At 43.1% G+C, this 17,398-nt stretch overlaps 2 protein-coding genes across 2 annotated transcripts in view; both read right to left on the bottom strand.

Annotated features, from left to right (window-relative positions):
- LOC143942676 (uncharacterized) overlaps window positions 1–17,398 on the bottom strand; it is a 153,693-nt gene that overhangs the window by 39,842 nt on the left and 96,453 nt on the right. The gene's annotated exons all lie outside the window — the stretch shown is intronic.
- The window catches only part of LOC143942669 (cell adhesion molecule CEACAM5-like), a 66,372-nt gene that overhangs the window by 18,425 nt on the left and 30,549 nt on the right, over window positions 1–17,398 (bottom strand). Inside the window, exons 7-11 of the mRNA XM_077464048.1 lie at window positions 9,730–10,044; window positions 8,306–8,638; window positions 6,055–6,084; window positions 4,184–4,498; window positions 2,757–3,089 (exon numbers count right to left, since the gene is read on the bottom strand). Coding sequence (XP_077320174.1) covers window positions 2,757–3,089; window positions 4,184–4,498; window positions 6,055–6,084; window positions 8,306–8,638; window positions 9,730–10,044 — 1,326 coding nt within the window. The remainder of the gene's footprint in view (window positions 1–2,756; window positions 3,090–4,183; window positions 4,499–6,054; window positions 6,085–8,305; window positions 8,639–9,729; window positions 10,045–17,398) is intronic.

The raw sequence follows: 17,398 nt of genomic DNA, 5'->3' as shown, positions 1-17,398 counted from the left end.
TTATATAAAGAGAACTATGCTCCCCTAATTTCATCTCTACAACAAGATATTAGTAAGCTACAGAAATTTTATCTGTCCTGGTCAGGCCGGATTGCGGCATACAAAATGTTCATTTTACCCAAACTAACCTACCTTTTCAGAGCCCTACCGATCCCCCTTCCGCGTTCCTTCCTCACTACCCTACAGAAACAGTTGCTGAATTTTGTGTGGGATGGGAAAAAATCTAGGTGTTCCCCAAACATGCAACATAGACATAAATCAACGGGGGGCATGGGCATTCCAGTATTGCGAGATTACTACACAGCATTTCTTCTAGATCAATTGAGATATTGGTTTCTAGACTTAGACGTCAAACCGTGGTGTACATTGGAAAGGTCCTGGATGAGGGATTCCCCTCCCTTGGCTCTGCTTATGGCAGCTTGCGTTACTAAAAGGAACAACATCCCCAAACATCCTATTATCCAAGCTTCAATCGAAGCATGGAAAGAAATAATATCTGAAGGGAACGAATTCTACCCATCGCAAAAAATACCAATACCTTTAGGCATAGCTAAATGGAATATACCTAATATTAACTTATCTCAATGGGCACTGCATGAAGTGGTAAACTGGACAGATATAACTGCGGAGGGCAAAATACTCTCATTTAGTAAGATACAGGAGAAGTTTCATCTTCCCAGCTCGGAATTTCTAACATATACACAGTTAGCCTCTTATTTTCAGACATTTCAAGTAGTAAGGTTGCCAGTTACTGAGAAAATATGGCTTCATTTACGATCCAACTCAACCAAACCTAAAGGTGTCTCAGTGATATACCAATCCTTGCACTCTAAAGACGCCTTCTCCAAACCCACGCAATTATTAAATTGGGAAAAGGAAATAGGTCAGGAATTCACTGACCTCCAGTGGACAACGGCTATTAAACATATGGGCATGTATTCCAAGTGCTCGAATTATGACGATTTAATGCGGAAAATATGGCTAAGATGGTATTACACACCATACCTTACTGCTAAGTTTGCTGATGGCGCCTCAAACGTTTGCTGGAGAGGATGTGGGAATGTGGGGACATTGCTACATAATCTATGGGCCTGCCCAATTGTACATCCCTTTTGGGCAGCGGTATTTGATTTGATTTCAAGGATTACTATGCAAAGAGCCCCACTCCGGAAAGAACAGGCCATTTTGGGTTTAAATTTAAACGACTTCCAACCAAAGTTTTGTTCAGTGATCATGCATACGTTCTTAGCGGCTAGATCACTGATCATGAGTAACTGGAAAACACCAGAACCCCCATCCATTATCAATGTCAAAGCTAAACTTGACTCCGTAATGACCTATGAGCAAATCTTGGCATATAGGGATGGCAATATACAAAAATTTGATAGGAATTGGCTCCCATGGAAACTGTATTGCAATAGAGTCTAAGGCTTATACATACTCTCAAATCAGAGTTTAAACAATTAAACAGGATGACTGTTTTATATATGACCTATAAGATTGTTTTCTTTCTTATGTTCTTGAAAGTGACTTTTTACTTGTTTATTACCAATGGATATGATTGTCATTATTTCCAGACCATTATTGATTGGAGGTGATATGCATATGTTCATTGTAATCATATTTCAATTGTTCATTTTAAGATGATTTCCTACTATATGTACCACCACTGTTTTTTCTCAATAAAAAGATTTATTAAAAAAAAAAAAAAAAAAAAAAAAAAGGTAGGTGCACCTACCCACCTTGTGGGTCTGTAGCCTATTAGTTTTAATGAGACACAGACAGATGTACTGTAAGATGGATTAATACTGCTTTTCCAAGCATTATTATCAGATCTGGTAATATAGCTTAAAATGTATTTTAACCTAAATATTACAAAAACATCATATTTTTTCCTTCCCCATAGGTATTTACGGTAGCTTAGTCAGCTTACGCCCTCGTTTCTTGGGTCAGTGTAGTGCCTGTAATCTATTTGTTAGCCTGACATGCCCCCAGCCAGCAGAGTCTCTCACTGATAATATAAGGAGGAACATCACGGCACTGACCGCCATGCAGCAGAACGTTGTAAAGGGAGTGGTTGCGGTTATTTGACCGCTGAAATGTGTTATTTTTTAAGATACTTGGCAGGCTTTAAAAATACTGTTCCAGCTTTCCCTCCTTAATGCTGTTTAACCTTAACTCTAAAATATTTCCTACTCTCATGCCTACCAATCTATCCTTCTTATATTCCCCAATCCATCTTACGAGGTGGGACGAGAACAATCCCTTCTATCCTACTATTCTGCCCCATCCCCCTTATTATCAAGCCCCCCCCCCCCCCATACGCCTGAACCCACATTTTCCTTAACTACTGGATATATATATATATTTACCCCCAACCTGACCTATAGCACCCCTACTCCCCTTGTTTAAGCATATCCTTACCTTCTCACGGTGGTCCCCTACATCTACGGGAAGATAATGCCTTCTATATGCTTGGCCTTACAATTGATCCTGATGCCTTCACTGCTCTACAGCTCCCATGTACTGACCTTGGACATTACGTGCAGCTTCCTACTTGCCCAAGGTATTATTTAGGCTGTTATTTGTTTCTCTCACTTGAATGCATATGCATATACCACCAATGTACAACAGTACTAATATAATACATCAATAAAACATTCTTGATTAACAATAATGTGTCCAATTGTGTAAACAATGTAATTTTGTAGATATATGAAATAAATGTAAAGCCATTGACTTTTTTTTTAACTTACCGGTAATCCTCAGATCATATAACTGAGCACAGATGTATTTCATTTCACTGGTAAATAATTCAGCTCGGTAAATCCGAATGTCATTAGAAGACAAAGATCTGATAATTAATGACCCATCCTTTAAGCTGGAACCTAGTCTCCCGGTATAGTCAGAGCCATGATCTCCCATCTCCAGTGGTTGGCCTGGTTTTGTGGTGGCAATAACAAACTTTTGATATTCCCAGGTGGCAGAAGTGAGAGGGATATTATTCAGGTCCAGTTGTAGAACCACGTCTTCACCCTCCTCAACAGAAATACTTTTCATGGGACCACAGGCCTTTGATAAGGAAGAACCTACATTAAAAAGAATCATTTGTTGAATATTGTCAATGTGGAACTTTACCTTCTTTACAAAATATTATTCCTCACCCCCCTCCTGTAAAAAAAAAAAAAAAATGGTGGACTTGTCCAACTATACATGCACTTTGGGTCAAGATATTCAGACTTCTCGCGGCAGTCATGGGGACAGGGCTCCCTTCCATTGATGGAATGGTCATTCTATCCCCGGGAATAGAATCTGTTCGGGTAGAATCAAGAGTTATAGTGATGCATATCCTTCTAAGTGCTAGACTGTCCATTATGAGACACTGGAAGGATATCAAGCCACCCTCGCTCTCAGAGATAATTGAAACAACTAATGTCCATGCTACCTATGAACTGATGTATGCATCTACACAAGGTAATTACCAAAAAATGCACTCTAAAGGCTAGAATGGTACAACAGAAACAATCAGGAAAATGTCAAGCACTAATTTGTTTCCCATCAAAACCTTCAGCCTAGAGACTGTGTATAGTGACCACTCTCCTAAATCTCTTCCCCCTTCCCACCCTCTTGACTCACTCCCCATCTCTCTCCTTCTTTCTTTCTACTCCCAACCTTCAGTTTAATCGAGTTGACAGCAGCTCCAAGAACTCCAGTAACATTATGATTAAGCTCCTTGCCAAGTGAAATGCGTTGGGTTGTGTTCATCTTTGATCGAGTGGTTGTTTATTGGACTGATGAATAACTGGATGTAATGCATTTCTGAGTGAGTGGTTCTCTTTCTATTCCTGGAGTTGTAGGGTTAATCTGATGACTCAAGAACCTCAAGGGATAGGAACCTATCTTCTGTCTATTAGAGTTCAAATCTAGTACCACCAATCAGATATCTTCCTGCACAGTACAGACAAGGGTAAATTAGGGCAAACACAACTCCCCATCCCAGTCATAGCAAAGTTAGAATTGTTTCCTTCCTGGAAGTTCCATTAAAGAGTATTTGAAAAAGGCAAGCTACAATTTGTATGCTATGTGAATCATGGGGACATGTAGCAAATGTACAGTAAATAAGGTCTTATCCCAATTTGGCTGCAACAGTGGAAGACAAAAAAGTTACACGTCTTAAACTTACTTTGTAGCTTCACTTCAAAAAGCTGTGTGCAGTAGTGGACCCAGTAATTGGTAAAAAGCTCTGCCCTGAAGACCTGTTCATCGTTGGCGGTTACCCGAGACAACCGTAAAGATCCGTCACTCGTGGCAGAAAGTCTCCCGTAGTAGAAATAATTCGGACGCTCTATCTGGCCCGGCCTAGTGATTGCTAGGTGATCGATGTTATTAATATCCCAAACAATAGATGCTACTCCTGAACGACTGGGAGCTTGTAGAGTAACAGTGTCGCCAAGGCGGTGAAATAATTGTCTTGTGCCACTACATGTTTCTACAGGCTCTATTAAAAGACCACAAAAAAGTTGAGTTGAACCATTTTGCCACTCAGGCCAATTCTGACACTTCTACATGTAAAAAACATAATACTTTTTGTAAGAAAATTACTCAGAACCCAAAAACTATATATATATATATATATATATATATATATATATATATATATATATGTATATATATATATATATATATGTATATATATATATATATATATATATATATATATATATATATATATATATATATGTATATATATATATATTGTTTAGCAGAGGCCCTAGGGAAAAAAAACATAAAACATACAAGACTATGTTATTAGGTCAACGATCTACCAGAGCACCCAGATCCTCCTCCATCTATCATCATATTATAAGTAAACATTCTGAAAAATTACTAAAGAGTCTCAGCCTCACCCAAGCCTCACAGTTTTTAGGGTACATATTATCTTTGCTAGTTACAGAAAGATAATTTTTGTTCATGCAAAGACACTATTTCCCCCCATCCTCCATTCCATTCTTCTCCAGCCAAATACTTGCACTAAGGCCCGGTTCACACTGGTGAGACGTACAGTACGCTCCGACTTTAAGAGCACATGTCGCTTGACGTGTATAAAGCAATGATTCCCTATGAGAGCCGTCTTAACTAGTTTTCGAAATGCGTCGGTTCCCGCACTACTTTGTTCTGAAGGAGAAGGGATCTCAGCGCTCCAGGAGCACACATGCAGGCTGTAAACTGTTCTCTTCGGCTAGGAAGCCACAGGTGCTGGCTATTACCACTAGCAACAGATGAAAAACGAGCTATGGACTGCCAAACTCTTCAGAAAACCTCCAACTTTGAGATAGTCTGGCCTGTCCTTTGGATAGTTGAGATGGATAGTTGGATAGTTAAGATGGTGATCCGACTTGGATGCGACCTCAATGATATTCAATGGGCTAAAATCAGACCAAAGTCAGAACATAGTAGTAACAGACAAAAAAAACAAGCTCTGGACTGCCGCACTCTTCAGAAAACCTCTTTCTTTTATTGGAAAATCACATCACAGCTCAACAAACACAGCGAACAAGGAAAAATTGCTGACGTTCCGCACTAGCTGCAGCGCTTAATATGATATGAAACGTCAGCAATTTTTCCTTGTTCGCTGTGTTTGTTGAGCTATGATGTGATTTTCCAATAAAAGAAAGTGGTTTTCTGAAGAGTGCGACAGTCCAGAGCTTGTTTTTTCGTCTGTTACTACTTTGTTCTGACTTTGGTCTGATTTCAGCCCATTGAATATCATTGAAGTCGCATCCAAGTCGGATCACCATCTTAACTATCCAACTATCCATCTCAACTATCCAAAGGACAGGCCGGACTATCTCAAAGTTGGATAAAAATCGTATCCCGTTCATTAAAGTTGGATGGATGTCGGACCGAAGTCACAGGGCAAAGTCAGTTTGATAGTCGTACGACCAGTGGGAACCGGGCCTAAGGCTTGATTTCAAGTGGTTGTGAAGGACTGTTTCAAGAATGTAATTAAAAGTAACACAATTTATAATGCCTGGTACTGAATATTTTACTTACCTGCAATGCTTGGAGATAACCCATTATTACCTGTAGATTAGAATGATATGAATAGTCATTATTGCAAGTAATCCTTTGCAGAAAACTGTTTGTGTTTTATCTGAAAGAGTCCAATATGTTGGCAAAATATTTTTGATGCAGTTACTGGGCTGGTTAAATTATTTGTGGAAAGGTTGTGAAGGGATTGTAGGTTCTGGTGCTCCCATGTCCCCTATATCGTGGAAAAACCCACCATACTCTTTTGCGTTAATAAGCGCCCATTTCGTCCAATGGTATAATCCATCTTACCTACGCTAATACACGCCCTTTCAGTATAATGCATCTGGGATCTTAATCCATGTCTCCCCCATTTCCCCAGTAAACAGACATAATCACCATCTTAGCTCCATCACTCCTTCATCTGCCTCTCCTGGGCAGAGGCTCTTGGCTTTTATTCACACGCACACACACACAGGAAGTCACAAACAGGAAGTCCTGGCTCCAACAGCCAATCGCTTCCTCCACAGGATATGACCTCACAGGATATGACTGTCAACATAGGAAATCCTTCCAACGGGATTGGTTATACAAAAAACCAATGAATAATGACTAGGGGAGTCTTACGGGTGTGTATGGGCAGGTACAGTGTGTGTTTTACCAGGAAGCCATGCTCTTAAACTAAACAGAGGAAGCCGCATGGCTAACAAACATGAATGCTGTTCCCGGCCATAACAACTCAAAGACTCCCGTTTTTACCGTTTTTCGTGAATACTTATTCTGCATTGTTCGGAGAACAACGCATACCCGGACTATACTACCGTCTGCTGTGGATGTTCATCAGGCATACAGGGGTGACATGAGCGCACATCCGCTAAACCGATAATGTGTTTGCAGTGTGAACACATCCCCCCCAGACGATCGTTCTGTGCATCGCCCTTTGCTGGTGGACATATCCCCGCTCTTCAAACACTTCTCTACATCCCCAAGGAGCTTTTCACTACCAAACAGATCTCCACCAGCGTCAGTCCGCCCCAGTCAGCTCTTTAGAGTGGGTTGCAGGTTAACTAAGGGAGACACTATGACGATACATATTAAAATACGTCTTCATAAAATTTCCACAACACCTATGTGATATTGATGAGAAAATCACCAGAGGCTGGAGAAAACAAGACCAGCACTCGACTCAGCCACCTGGATTGTACTGGCTATAGAAGCCTGGATATTGAAGGCACCTAAGCTACAGAGGCATGACTATAAAAGGTAGGTGCACCTACCCACCTTGTGGGTCTGTAGCCTATTCGTTTTAATGAGACACAGACAGATGTACTGTAAGATGGATTAATACTGCTTTTCCAAGCATTATTATCAGATCTGGTAATATAGCTTAAAATGTATTTTAACCTAAATATTACAAAAACATCATATTTTTTCCTTTCCCATAGGTATTTACGGTAGCTTAGTCAGCTTACGCCCTCGTTTCTTGGGTCAGTGTAGTGCCTGTAATCTATTTGTTAGCCTGACATGCCCCCAGCCAGCAGAGTCTCTCACTGATAATATAAGGAGGAACATCACGGCACTGACCGCCATGCAGCAGAACGTTGTAAAGGGAGTGGTTGCGGTTATTTGACCGCTGAAAAGTGTTATTTTTTAAGATACTTGGCAGGCTTTAAAAATACTGTTCCAGCTTTCCCTCCTTAATGCTGTTTAACCTTAACTCTAAAATATTTCCTACTCTCATGCCTACCAATCTATCCTTCTTATATTCCCCAATCCATCTTACGAGGTGGGATGAGAACAATCCCTTCTATCCTACTATTCTGCCCCCCCCCCCCCCCCATATGCCTGAACCCACATTTTCCTTAACTACTGGATATATATATATATTTACCCCCAACCTGACCTATAGCACCCCTACTCCCCTTGTTTAAGCATATCCTTACCTTCTCATGGTGGTCCCCTACATCTACGGGAAGATAATGCCTTCTATCTGCTTGGCCTTACAATTGATCCTGATGCCTTCACTGCTCTACAGCTCCCATGTACTGACCTTGGACATTACGTGCAGCTTCCTACTTGCCCAAGGTATTATTTAGGCTGTTATTTGTTTCTCTCACTTGAATGCATATGCATATACCACCAATGTACAACAGTACTAATATAATACATCAATAAAACATTCTTGATTAACAATAATGTGTCCAATTGTGTAAACAATGTAATTTTGTAGATATATGAAATAAATGTAAAGCCATTGACTTTTTTTTTAACTTACCGGTAATCCTCAGATCATATAACTGAGCACAGATGTATTTCATTTCACTGGTAAATAATTCAGCTCGGTAAATCCGAATGTCATTAGAAGACAAAGATCTGATAATTAATGACCCATCCTTTAAGCTGGAACCTAGTCTCCCGGTATAGTCAGAGCCATGATCTCCCATCTCCAGTGGTTGGCCTGGTTTTGTGGTGGCAATAACAAACTTTTGATATTCCCAGGTGGCAGAAGTGAGAGGGATATTATTCAGGTCCAGTTGTAGAACCACGTCTTCACCCTCCTCAACAGAAAGACTTTTCATGGGACCACAGGCCTTTGATAAGGAAGAACCTACATTAAAAAGAATCATTTGTTGAATGTTGTCAATGTGGAACTTTACCTTCTTTACAAAATATTATTCCTCACCCCCCTCCTGTAAAAAAAAAAAATGGTGGACTTGTCCAACTATACATGCACTTTGGGTCAAGATATTCAGACTTCTCGCGGCAGTCATGGGGACAGGGCTCCCTTCCATTGATGGAATGGTCATTCTATCCCCGGGAATAGAATCTGTTCGAGTAGAATCAAGAGTTATAGTGATGCATATCCTTCTAAGTGCTAGACTGTCCATTATGAGACACTGGAAGGATATCAAGCCACCCTCGCTCTCAGAAATAATTGAAACAATTAATGTCCATGCTACCTATGAACTGATGTATGCATCTACACAAGGTAATTACCAAAAAATGCACTCTAAAGGCTAGAATGGTACAACAGAAACAATCAGGAAAATGTCAAGCACTAATTTGTTTCCCATCAAAACCTTCAGCCTAGAGACTGTGTATAGTGACCACTCTCCTAAATCTCTTCCCCCTTCCCACCCTCTTGACTCACTCCCCATCTCTCTCCTTCTTTCTTTCTACTCCCAACCTTCAGTTTAATCGAGTTGACAGCAGCTCCAAGAACTCCAGTAACATTATGATTAAGCTCCTTGCCAAGTGAAATGCGTTGGGTTGTGTTCATCTTTGATCGAGTGGTTGTTTCATTGGACTGATGAATAACTGGATGTAATGCATTTCTGAGTGAGTGGTTCTCTTTCTATTCCTGGAGTTGTAGGGTTAATCCGATGACTCAACAACCTCAAGGGATAGGAACCTATCTTCTGTCTATTAGAGTTCAAATCTAGTACCACCAATCATATATCTTCCTGCACAGTACAGACAAGGGTAAATTAGGGCAAACACAACTCCCCATCCCAGTCATAGCAAAGTTAGAATTGTTTCCTTCCTGGAAGATCCATTAAAGAGCATTTGAAAAAGGCAAGCTACAATTTGTATGCTATGTGAATCATGGGGACATGTAGCAAATGTACAGTAAATAAGGTCTTATCCCAATTTGGCTGCAACAGTGGAAGACAAAAAAGTTACACGTCTTAAACTTACTTTGTAGCTTCACTTCAAAAAGCTGTGTGCAGTAGTGGACCCAGTAATTGGTAAAAAGCTCTGATCTGAAGACCTGTTCATCGTTGGCGGTTACCCGAGACAACCGTAAAGATCCGTCACTCGTGGCAGAAAGTCTCCCGTAGTAGAAATAATTCGGACGCTCTATCTGGCCCGGCCTAGTGATTGCTAGGTGATCGATGTTATTAATATCCCAAACAATAGATGCTACTCCTGAACGACTGGGAGCTTGTAGAGTAACAGTGTCGCCAAGGCGGTGAAATAATTGTCTTGTGCCACTACATGTTTCTACAGGCTCTATTAAAAGACCAAAAAAAAGTTGAGTTTAACCATTTGCCACAATTCTGACACTTCTCTCCTACATGTAAAAAAAAACATATTTTTTTTGCAAGAAAATTACTCAGAAACCCAAACATTATATATATATATATATATATATATATATATATATATATATATATATATATATATATATATATATATATATATATATATATATATATATATATATATATATATATATATATATATATATATATATATATATATATATATATATATATATATATATATTTTTTTTGTTTAGCATAGACCCTAGGGAAAAAATGTGGTGGTGATTTAAAAAAACTATTTCATGAATAAAAAAAAACACAACAACACATATTTACCCAAATTTTTTTGTACAGTGTAAAAGATGATATTGCACAGAGTAAATAGATACCTAACATGCCACACTTTAAAATTACGCACGCTCGTGGAATGGCGTCAAACTTCAGTACTTAAAAATCTCCATAGGCGACACGAGTCCTGATAGATCACTTCAAGCCTTTTGCGGGTATAGCTATTTAAACATTAAAAATACAAGGCTATGTTATTAGGTCAATGATCTACCAGAGCACCCAGATCCTCCTCCATCTATCATCATATTATAAGTAAACATTCTGAAAAATGACTAAAGAACCTTATGCCCCATACCAGGGCCGGCGCTCCCACTAGGTGAACTAGGTAGCCGCCTAGGGCGCACACTGCCGCCTAGGGGTGCAACCACAGCCGCTGGGTCCCCTCAGGTAGATCGGATTCCCCCTTGGCGGGTGGTGGCTGGTGCGGTGCGGAATGTAACCAGAGGTGGTTCTATCTGGCGGCCGCAGAGTCGCTGAGCGGGGAGAATATGCAGGCAGATCCCCCCCATTCCCCTGAGCCAAAGGCGACCATGCCGATGCTACAGCTCTCTGCCCGCCCCGCCTTCTTCTCTTGATGATGTGCAGCCATTGGAGGAGCAGGGCGGGTGGCATTGTGCACAGAGAGAGACAGCCAGGATGGATCCACCTAGACCCGGACTGGCAATAGAACACTCACTGGGCCGAGGCCGCCGGGCCACTTGTCCTGGAGCTGGAGGATCCTAAGCAAAGCTGCTCCTGCAGCTCGCCCTGCTTAATCAGCCTCTCTGCGGCCGCCGGAGCCCGGGGGTGGAACCGAATGATCAGCTGATCTGAACGGGGAGGAGCTGGAGGAGGTTCCCCATGCAGGATCCTGGGACTGGTGATGACGACCGATGCCCGCTGCCTGACATGTGGAGTGAGCTGGAAGGAAGTGCCCCAAGGTAAGAACTTGTCAGGTGGTGGGGGAAGCGCTGGGGATGAGCGCCCCAAGTCAGACCTTATCACTGGTGTGTGTGACTCCCTCCACCTTGCTGCACCCACCTCCTGGCTCATCACCCCTTCTGACTCCATCCCTCCACCTGGCTGCACCCACTCCTGTCCACCTGGCTGCACCCACCCCCTGTCCCCCTGGCTCATCCCTCCACCTGGCTGCACCCCCTCCTGTCAACCTGGCTGCACCCACCTCCTGTCCACCTGGCTCATCCCTCCACCTGGCTGCACCCACCTCCTGTCCACCTGGCTCATCCCTCCACCTGGCTGCACCCACCTCCTGTCCACCTGGCTGCACCCACCTCCTGTCCACCTGGCTCATTCCTCCACCTGGCTGCACCCCCCTCCTGTCCACCTGGCTCATCCCTCCACCTGGCTGCACCCTCCTCCTGTCCACCTGGCTCATCCCTCCACCTGGCTGCACCCTCCTCCTGTCCACCTAACTCCATCCCTCCACCTGGCTGCACCCCCCCTCCTGTCCACCTGGTTTATCCCTCCACCTGGCTGCACCCCCTCCTGTCCACCTGGCTGCACCCTCTCCTGTCCATCTGGCTCATCCCTCCACCTGGCTGCACACCCCCCTCCTGTCCACCTGGCTCATCCCTCCACCTGGCTGCACCCCCTCCTGTCCACCTGGCTGCACCCCCTCCTGTCCACCTGGCTCATCCCTCCACCTGGCTGCACCCCCCCCTCCTGTCCACCTGGCTCATCCCTCCACCTGGCTGCACCCCCTCCTGTCCCACCTGACTCCATCCCTCTACCTGGCTGCTAGGGATGAGCTTCGAGTTCGAGTCGAACTCATGTTCTACTCGAACATTGCCTGTTCACCTGTTCAGCGAACAGTGAACAATTTGGGCTGTTCGCAGCAAATTCGAAAAGCCGGAACACCCTATACAAGTCTATGGAAGAAATCTAAAGTGCTAATTTTAAAGGGTAATATGCAGGTTACTGTCCTAAAAAGGGTTTGGGGACCTGGGTCCTGCCCCAGGGGACATGGATCAACGCAAAAAAAAGTTTTAAAAACGGCCGTTTTTTCAGGAGCAGTGATTTTAATAATGATTAAAGTGAAACAATAAAAGTGTAATATTCCTTTAAATTTCATAGCTGGGGGGTATCTATAGTATGCCTGTGAAGGGGCGCATGTTTCTGGTGCTTAGAACTGTCCCTGCACAAAGTGTCATTTGTGCAGGAAAAAAAGTCTCAATGACACTCAATGACTGTTCTCTGCATTAGCCGACAATTCATTCATTCATTGATAAAAAAAAAAAAGCGTGGGGGTTCCCCTAAATTTAATTACCGGGCCCTTCAGGTCTGACATGGATATTAAGGGGAACCCCGTGTCAAATCTGAAAAAAAAATTGATGTGGGGGTCCCCCTAAATATCCATAACCAGACCCTTCAGGTCTGATATGGATATTAAGGGGAACCCCGCATCAAATTTAAAAAAAAATTGACGTGGGGGTCCCCCTAAAAATCCATATCTGACCCTTTATCCGAGCACGCAACCTGGCAGGCTGCAGGAAAAGAGGGGGGACGAGAGAGCGGCCCCCCCTCCCTCCTGAACCGTACCAGGCCACATACCCTCAACATTGGGAGGATGCTTTGGGGGTCTGTGACCCCTCAAAGCACCTTGTCCCCATGTTGATAAGGACAAGGGCCTCATCCTCACAACCCTGGCCGTTGGTTGTGAGGGTCTGCGGGCAGGGGGCTTATCAGAATCTGGAAGCCCCCTTTAACAAGGGGACCCCAAGATCCCGCCCCCCCCTTGTTTGAAATGGTAAGGGGGTACAAAAGTACCCCTACCATTTCACAAAGAAAGTGTCAAAATGGTTAAATAAGACAAACACACTTTTAAAAAATTCCTTTATTAAAAATAAAAAAAATAAAAAAAAGATTCCAGCGGTGCTAATCCACTCTTGCTATCCAGCGACGGGTCTCCGGGGTCCAGCGATGGATGATCATATCCAGCGACGGGGGATCTCTCAGTCCAGCGCTGTCCATACATCCTTCTTCTGTCTCCACTCCGGAGACACTGCAGAGAGCCCAGCGCTGACATTTCTTATATTAGGAGGGCGGGGCCACCCGTCACCTGACCCCGCCCCTCTGACGCTGGAGAGGGAAGCCAGGGGTTCCCCAGTGACGTGTGGGTGACCCCGCCCCCTCTGATGTAACGGAAACCTGCGTTACATCAGAGGGGGAGGGGTCACCCACACGTCACTGGGGAACCCCTGGCTTCTCTCTCCAGCGTCAGAGGGGCGGGGTCAGGTGACGGGTGGCCCCGCCCCTCCTAATATAAGAAACGTCAGCGCTGGGCTCTCTGCAGTGTCTTCGGAGTGGAGACAGAAGAAGGATGTATGGACAGCGCTGGACTGAGAGATCCCCCGTCGCTGGATATGATCATCCATCGCTGGACCCCGGAGACCCGTCGCTGGATAGCAAGAGTGGATTAGCACCGCTGGAATCTTTTTTTATTTTTTTTATTTTTAATAAAGGAATTTTTCAAAAGTGTGTTTGTCTTATTTAACCATTTTGACACTTTCTTTGTGAAATGGTCCTTACCATTTCAAACAGGGGGGGGGGCGGGATCTGGGGGTCCCCTTGTTAAAGGGGGCTTCCAGATTCTGATAAGCCCCCCGCCCGCAGTCCCTCACAACCAACGGCCAGGGTTGCGAGGATGAGGCCCTTGTCCTCATCAACATGGGGACAAGGTGCTTTGAGGGGTCACAGACTCCCAAAGCATCCTCCCAATGTTGAGGGTATGTGGCCTGGTACGGTTCAGGAGGGAGGGGGGGCCGCTCTCTTGTCCCCCCCTCTTTTCCTGCGGCCTGCCAGGTTGCGTGCTCGGATACAGGGTCTGATATGGATTTTTAGGGGGACCCCACGTCAATTTTTTTTTAAATTTGATGCGGGGTTCCCCTTAATATCCATATCAGACCTGAAGTGTCTGGTTATGGATATTTAGGGGGACCCCCACGTCAATTTTTTTTTTAAATTTGACACGGGGTTCCCCTTAATATCCATGTCAGACCTGAAGGGCCTGGTAATTGAATTTAGGGGAACCCCCACGCTTTTTTTTGTTTTTTTTTTTATCAATGAATGAATGAATTGTCGGCTAATGCAGAGAACACTCATTAAGTGTTCTCTGTATTACGGGACCCGACAATAGCCGCAAGTGATTTTAAAAGACTTTTTTTCCTGCACAAATGACACTTTGTGCAGGGACAGTTCTAAGCAGCAGAAACATGCGCCCCTTCACAGGCATACTATAGATACCCCCCAGCTACGAAATTTAAAGGAATATTACACTTTTATTGTTTCACGTTAATCATTATTAAATCACTGCTCCTGAAAAAAAACGGCCGTTTTTAAAACTTTTTTTTGCATTGATCCATGTCCCCTGGGGCAGGACCCAGGTCCCCAAACACTTTTTAGGACAGTAACCTGCATATTACCCTTTAAAATGAGCACTTTAGATTGTGAACGTTCGAGTCCCATAGACTTTAATAGGGTTCTAAAGTTCACATGAAGTTTAGGTCTGTTCGCAGGTTCTGGTGCGAACCAAACAGGGGGGTGTTCGGCTCATCCCTACTGGCTGCACCCCCTCCTGTCCACCTGGCTCATCCTTCCACCTGACTTCATCCCTCCACCTGGCAGCACCCCTCCTCCTGTCCACCTGGCTGCACCCCCCTCCTGTCCACCTGGCTCATCCCTCCACCAGGAGTTCTGGTGCTAAAACTATTGAATTCATTTTAGAATTTTTTTTTGGGGGGGGGGGGGGGCGCAAGTAGCTGGTTTCGCTTAGGGCACAAAATAGTCTAGCACCGGCCCTGCCCCATACACACAATCGGAAATTCCACCAGCAAAAGTCCAATGAGAGCTTTTGGTTGGAAAATTCCGACCGTCTGTATGCTCCATCGGACTTTTGCTGGTGGAATTTCGACCAGCAAAAGATTGAGAGCAGGTTCTCAATTTTTTCTGTCGGAAAAAGATCGGATCGGAAATTCCCATCGTTTGTACAAATTCCAAATGCGCAAAATTCCTACGCACGCTCGGAAGCATTGAACTTAATTTTCTCGGCTCGTCGTAGTGTTGTACGTCACCGCGTTCTTGGCGGTCAAAAGTTAAGAGAACTTTTGTGTGACCGTGTGTATGCAAGCCAAGCTTGAGCGGAATTCCGTCGGAAAAGCCATCCATGTTTTTTTCCGACAGAAAATACACTTGTGTATACGGGGCATTAGCCTCACCCAACCTGAAAGTTCAATTTCACAGTTTTTAGGGTACACATTATCTTTGCTAGGTACAGAAAGATCATTTTTGTTCATGCAAAGACACTATTTCTAGACTTGTGCACAACGGAAAATTTCGTTTAGTTTCGGTTCGTTGTCATTCGTAAAATACATCATTTCGTTCTGTTATATTCGTTATGTTACGTTAATACGTTTTCGGATAATTCGTTATTATTCGTAGAGTGTCGAATTCATTCGTTCGTATTCATTGAAATTCGCTATTTATGTATGTATAGACATTCGTGATAATGATTCGTAGTTTGGAAAGTCGTTTGTTTATTGAATCTTTTAACACACACACTTCTCCTCGTCTCAAATACAATACAACACCCTTCTAACTCAATTCTCAGAAATGCACTTTGCCAGTAATCCAACCTCCGACACAAAATTAATTAGCTGATTGGACTATAATGCCCCGTACACACGAGAGGGATTAAGTCTGACAGACCTCCAAAGGAGTTCCGCCGGAGTTCCGACGGAGTTCTGGTGGACTTTTCGACCGAACGGACTTGACCACACACCATCACACCAAACTCCGACGGAGTCGAACGTGATGACGTACGACTGGATTCGACGTAGGAAGTTCATAGACAGTAGCCAATAGCTGCCCTAGCGTCGGTTTTAGTCCGTCGGAGTAGCACACACACGAGCGAATTTTTCGAAGGGGAGGAGTTCCGTCGGGAAAATTTGAAGCATTCTTCATTTCTAAAGTCCGTCAGACTTTAGCGAAGCTAAAGTCCGTTGCAGCCCACACACGATCGGATAGTCTGACGGACTCAGTCCGTCGGAGTTTGGATGTCGAAAAGTCCGCTCGTGTGTACGGGGCATAAGATTTACTTTGAGCTGACCTTGTTTTTTTTTTTTCTCGTTCAAAAATTTTTATTTTATGTTAAAATAAATTACATGTACAGAATATAAGACAAATTATTGGATACCAGAAATAAAAAGTAGACATATTGAAGTACGAATGATACAAAGCAAAGAAGAATTTCAAGATATTCTCGTGGGAATGACAATAAATGGTCTTTATATATTTTAGAATTTGAAAACATTCTTATAGCTGAGTTTTAAACATTTTAATCCCAAGAAAATATAAATATGTCTAAAAGAAAATATATGATTTTAAAGTTTTGACCATAACTTCTAAAGTATGTTTATAGTAAGTATTATATAGTAAGGGAAGAACATAAAAGGTATATAGGAGGGGAAGGGGAGGGAATAATTCTCCGGAGGAGGTTTTATATATCATCTAATGTTGTAATTCTATAAAAATCTTTATCACCATAACAATAAGACTCGGTTGTCAATATTATCTGACGTATAATATTTAATCCAGGGTTTCCATATGATATCAAACTTTGTCATCTGGTTTTTATCTATAGCGTCCATTTTAGCATGGATGAAAGATTGATTCATTCTACGTTTGGTTTCTGCAATATTCACCACATCTGTTTTCCACGCATTGGCTATAGTCTGCTTTGCGGCTATCAGGAGCGTAAGAACTAATTTGAACTGTTTCTGATTCAGAAAGGCTGGTTTTAAATTAAGGAGAGCTATAATTGGGTCTGGAAAAATTGGACGATCAAAAAATTTTGTAATTATCAGAAAGATCTTTTTCCAAAATTATTGTACAATTGAGCAATGCCACCAGGTATGTATATAGGTACCTTTTTCTGGACAGCCACGAAAGCAGAGGCCAGTGTTGTCTGTTGAGAA

This window comes from Lithobates pipiens, unplaced genomic scaffold (assembly GCF_037356315.1).
Source record: "Lithobates pipiens isolate NorthernLeopardFrog02 unplaced genomic scaffold, aLitPip1_a1.2 Scaffold_30, whole genome shotgun sequence".
NCBI classification, from domain to species: Eukaryota; Metazoa; Chordata; class Amphibia; order Anura; family Ranidae; genus Lithobates; species Lithobates pipiens.
The sequence above is the reverse complement of the archived record's forward strand: the minus strand, read 5'-3'. Positions and strand labels throughout refer to the sequence as shown.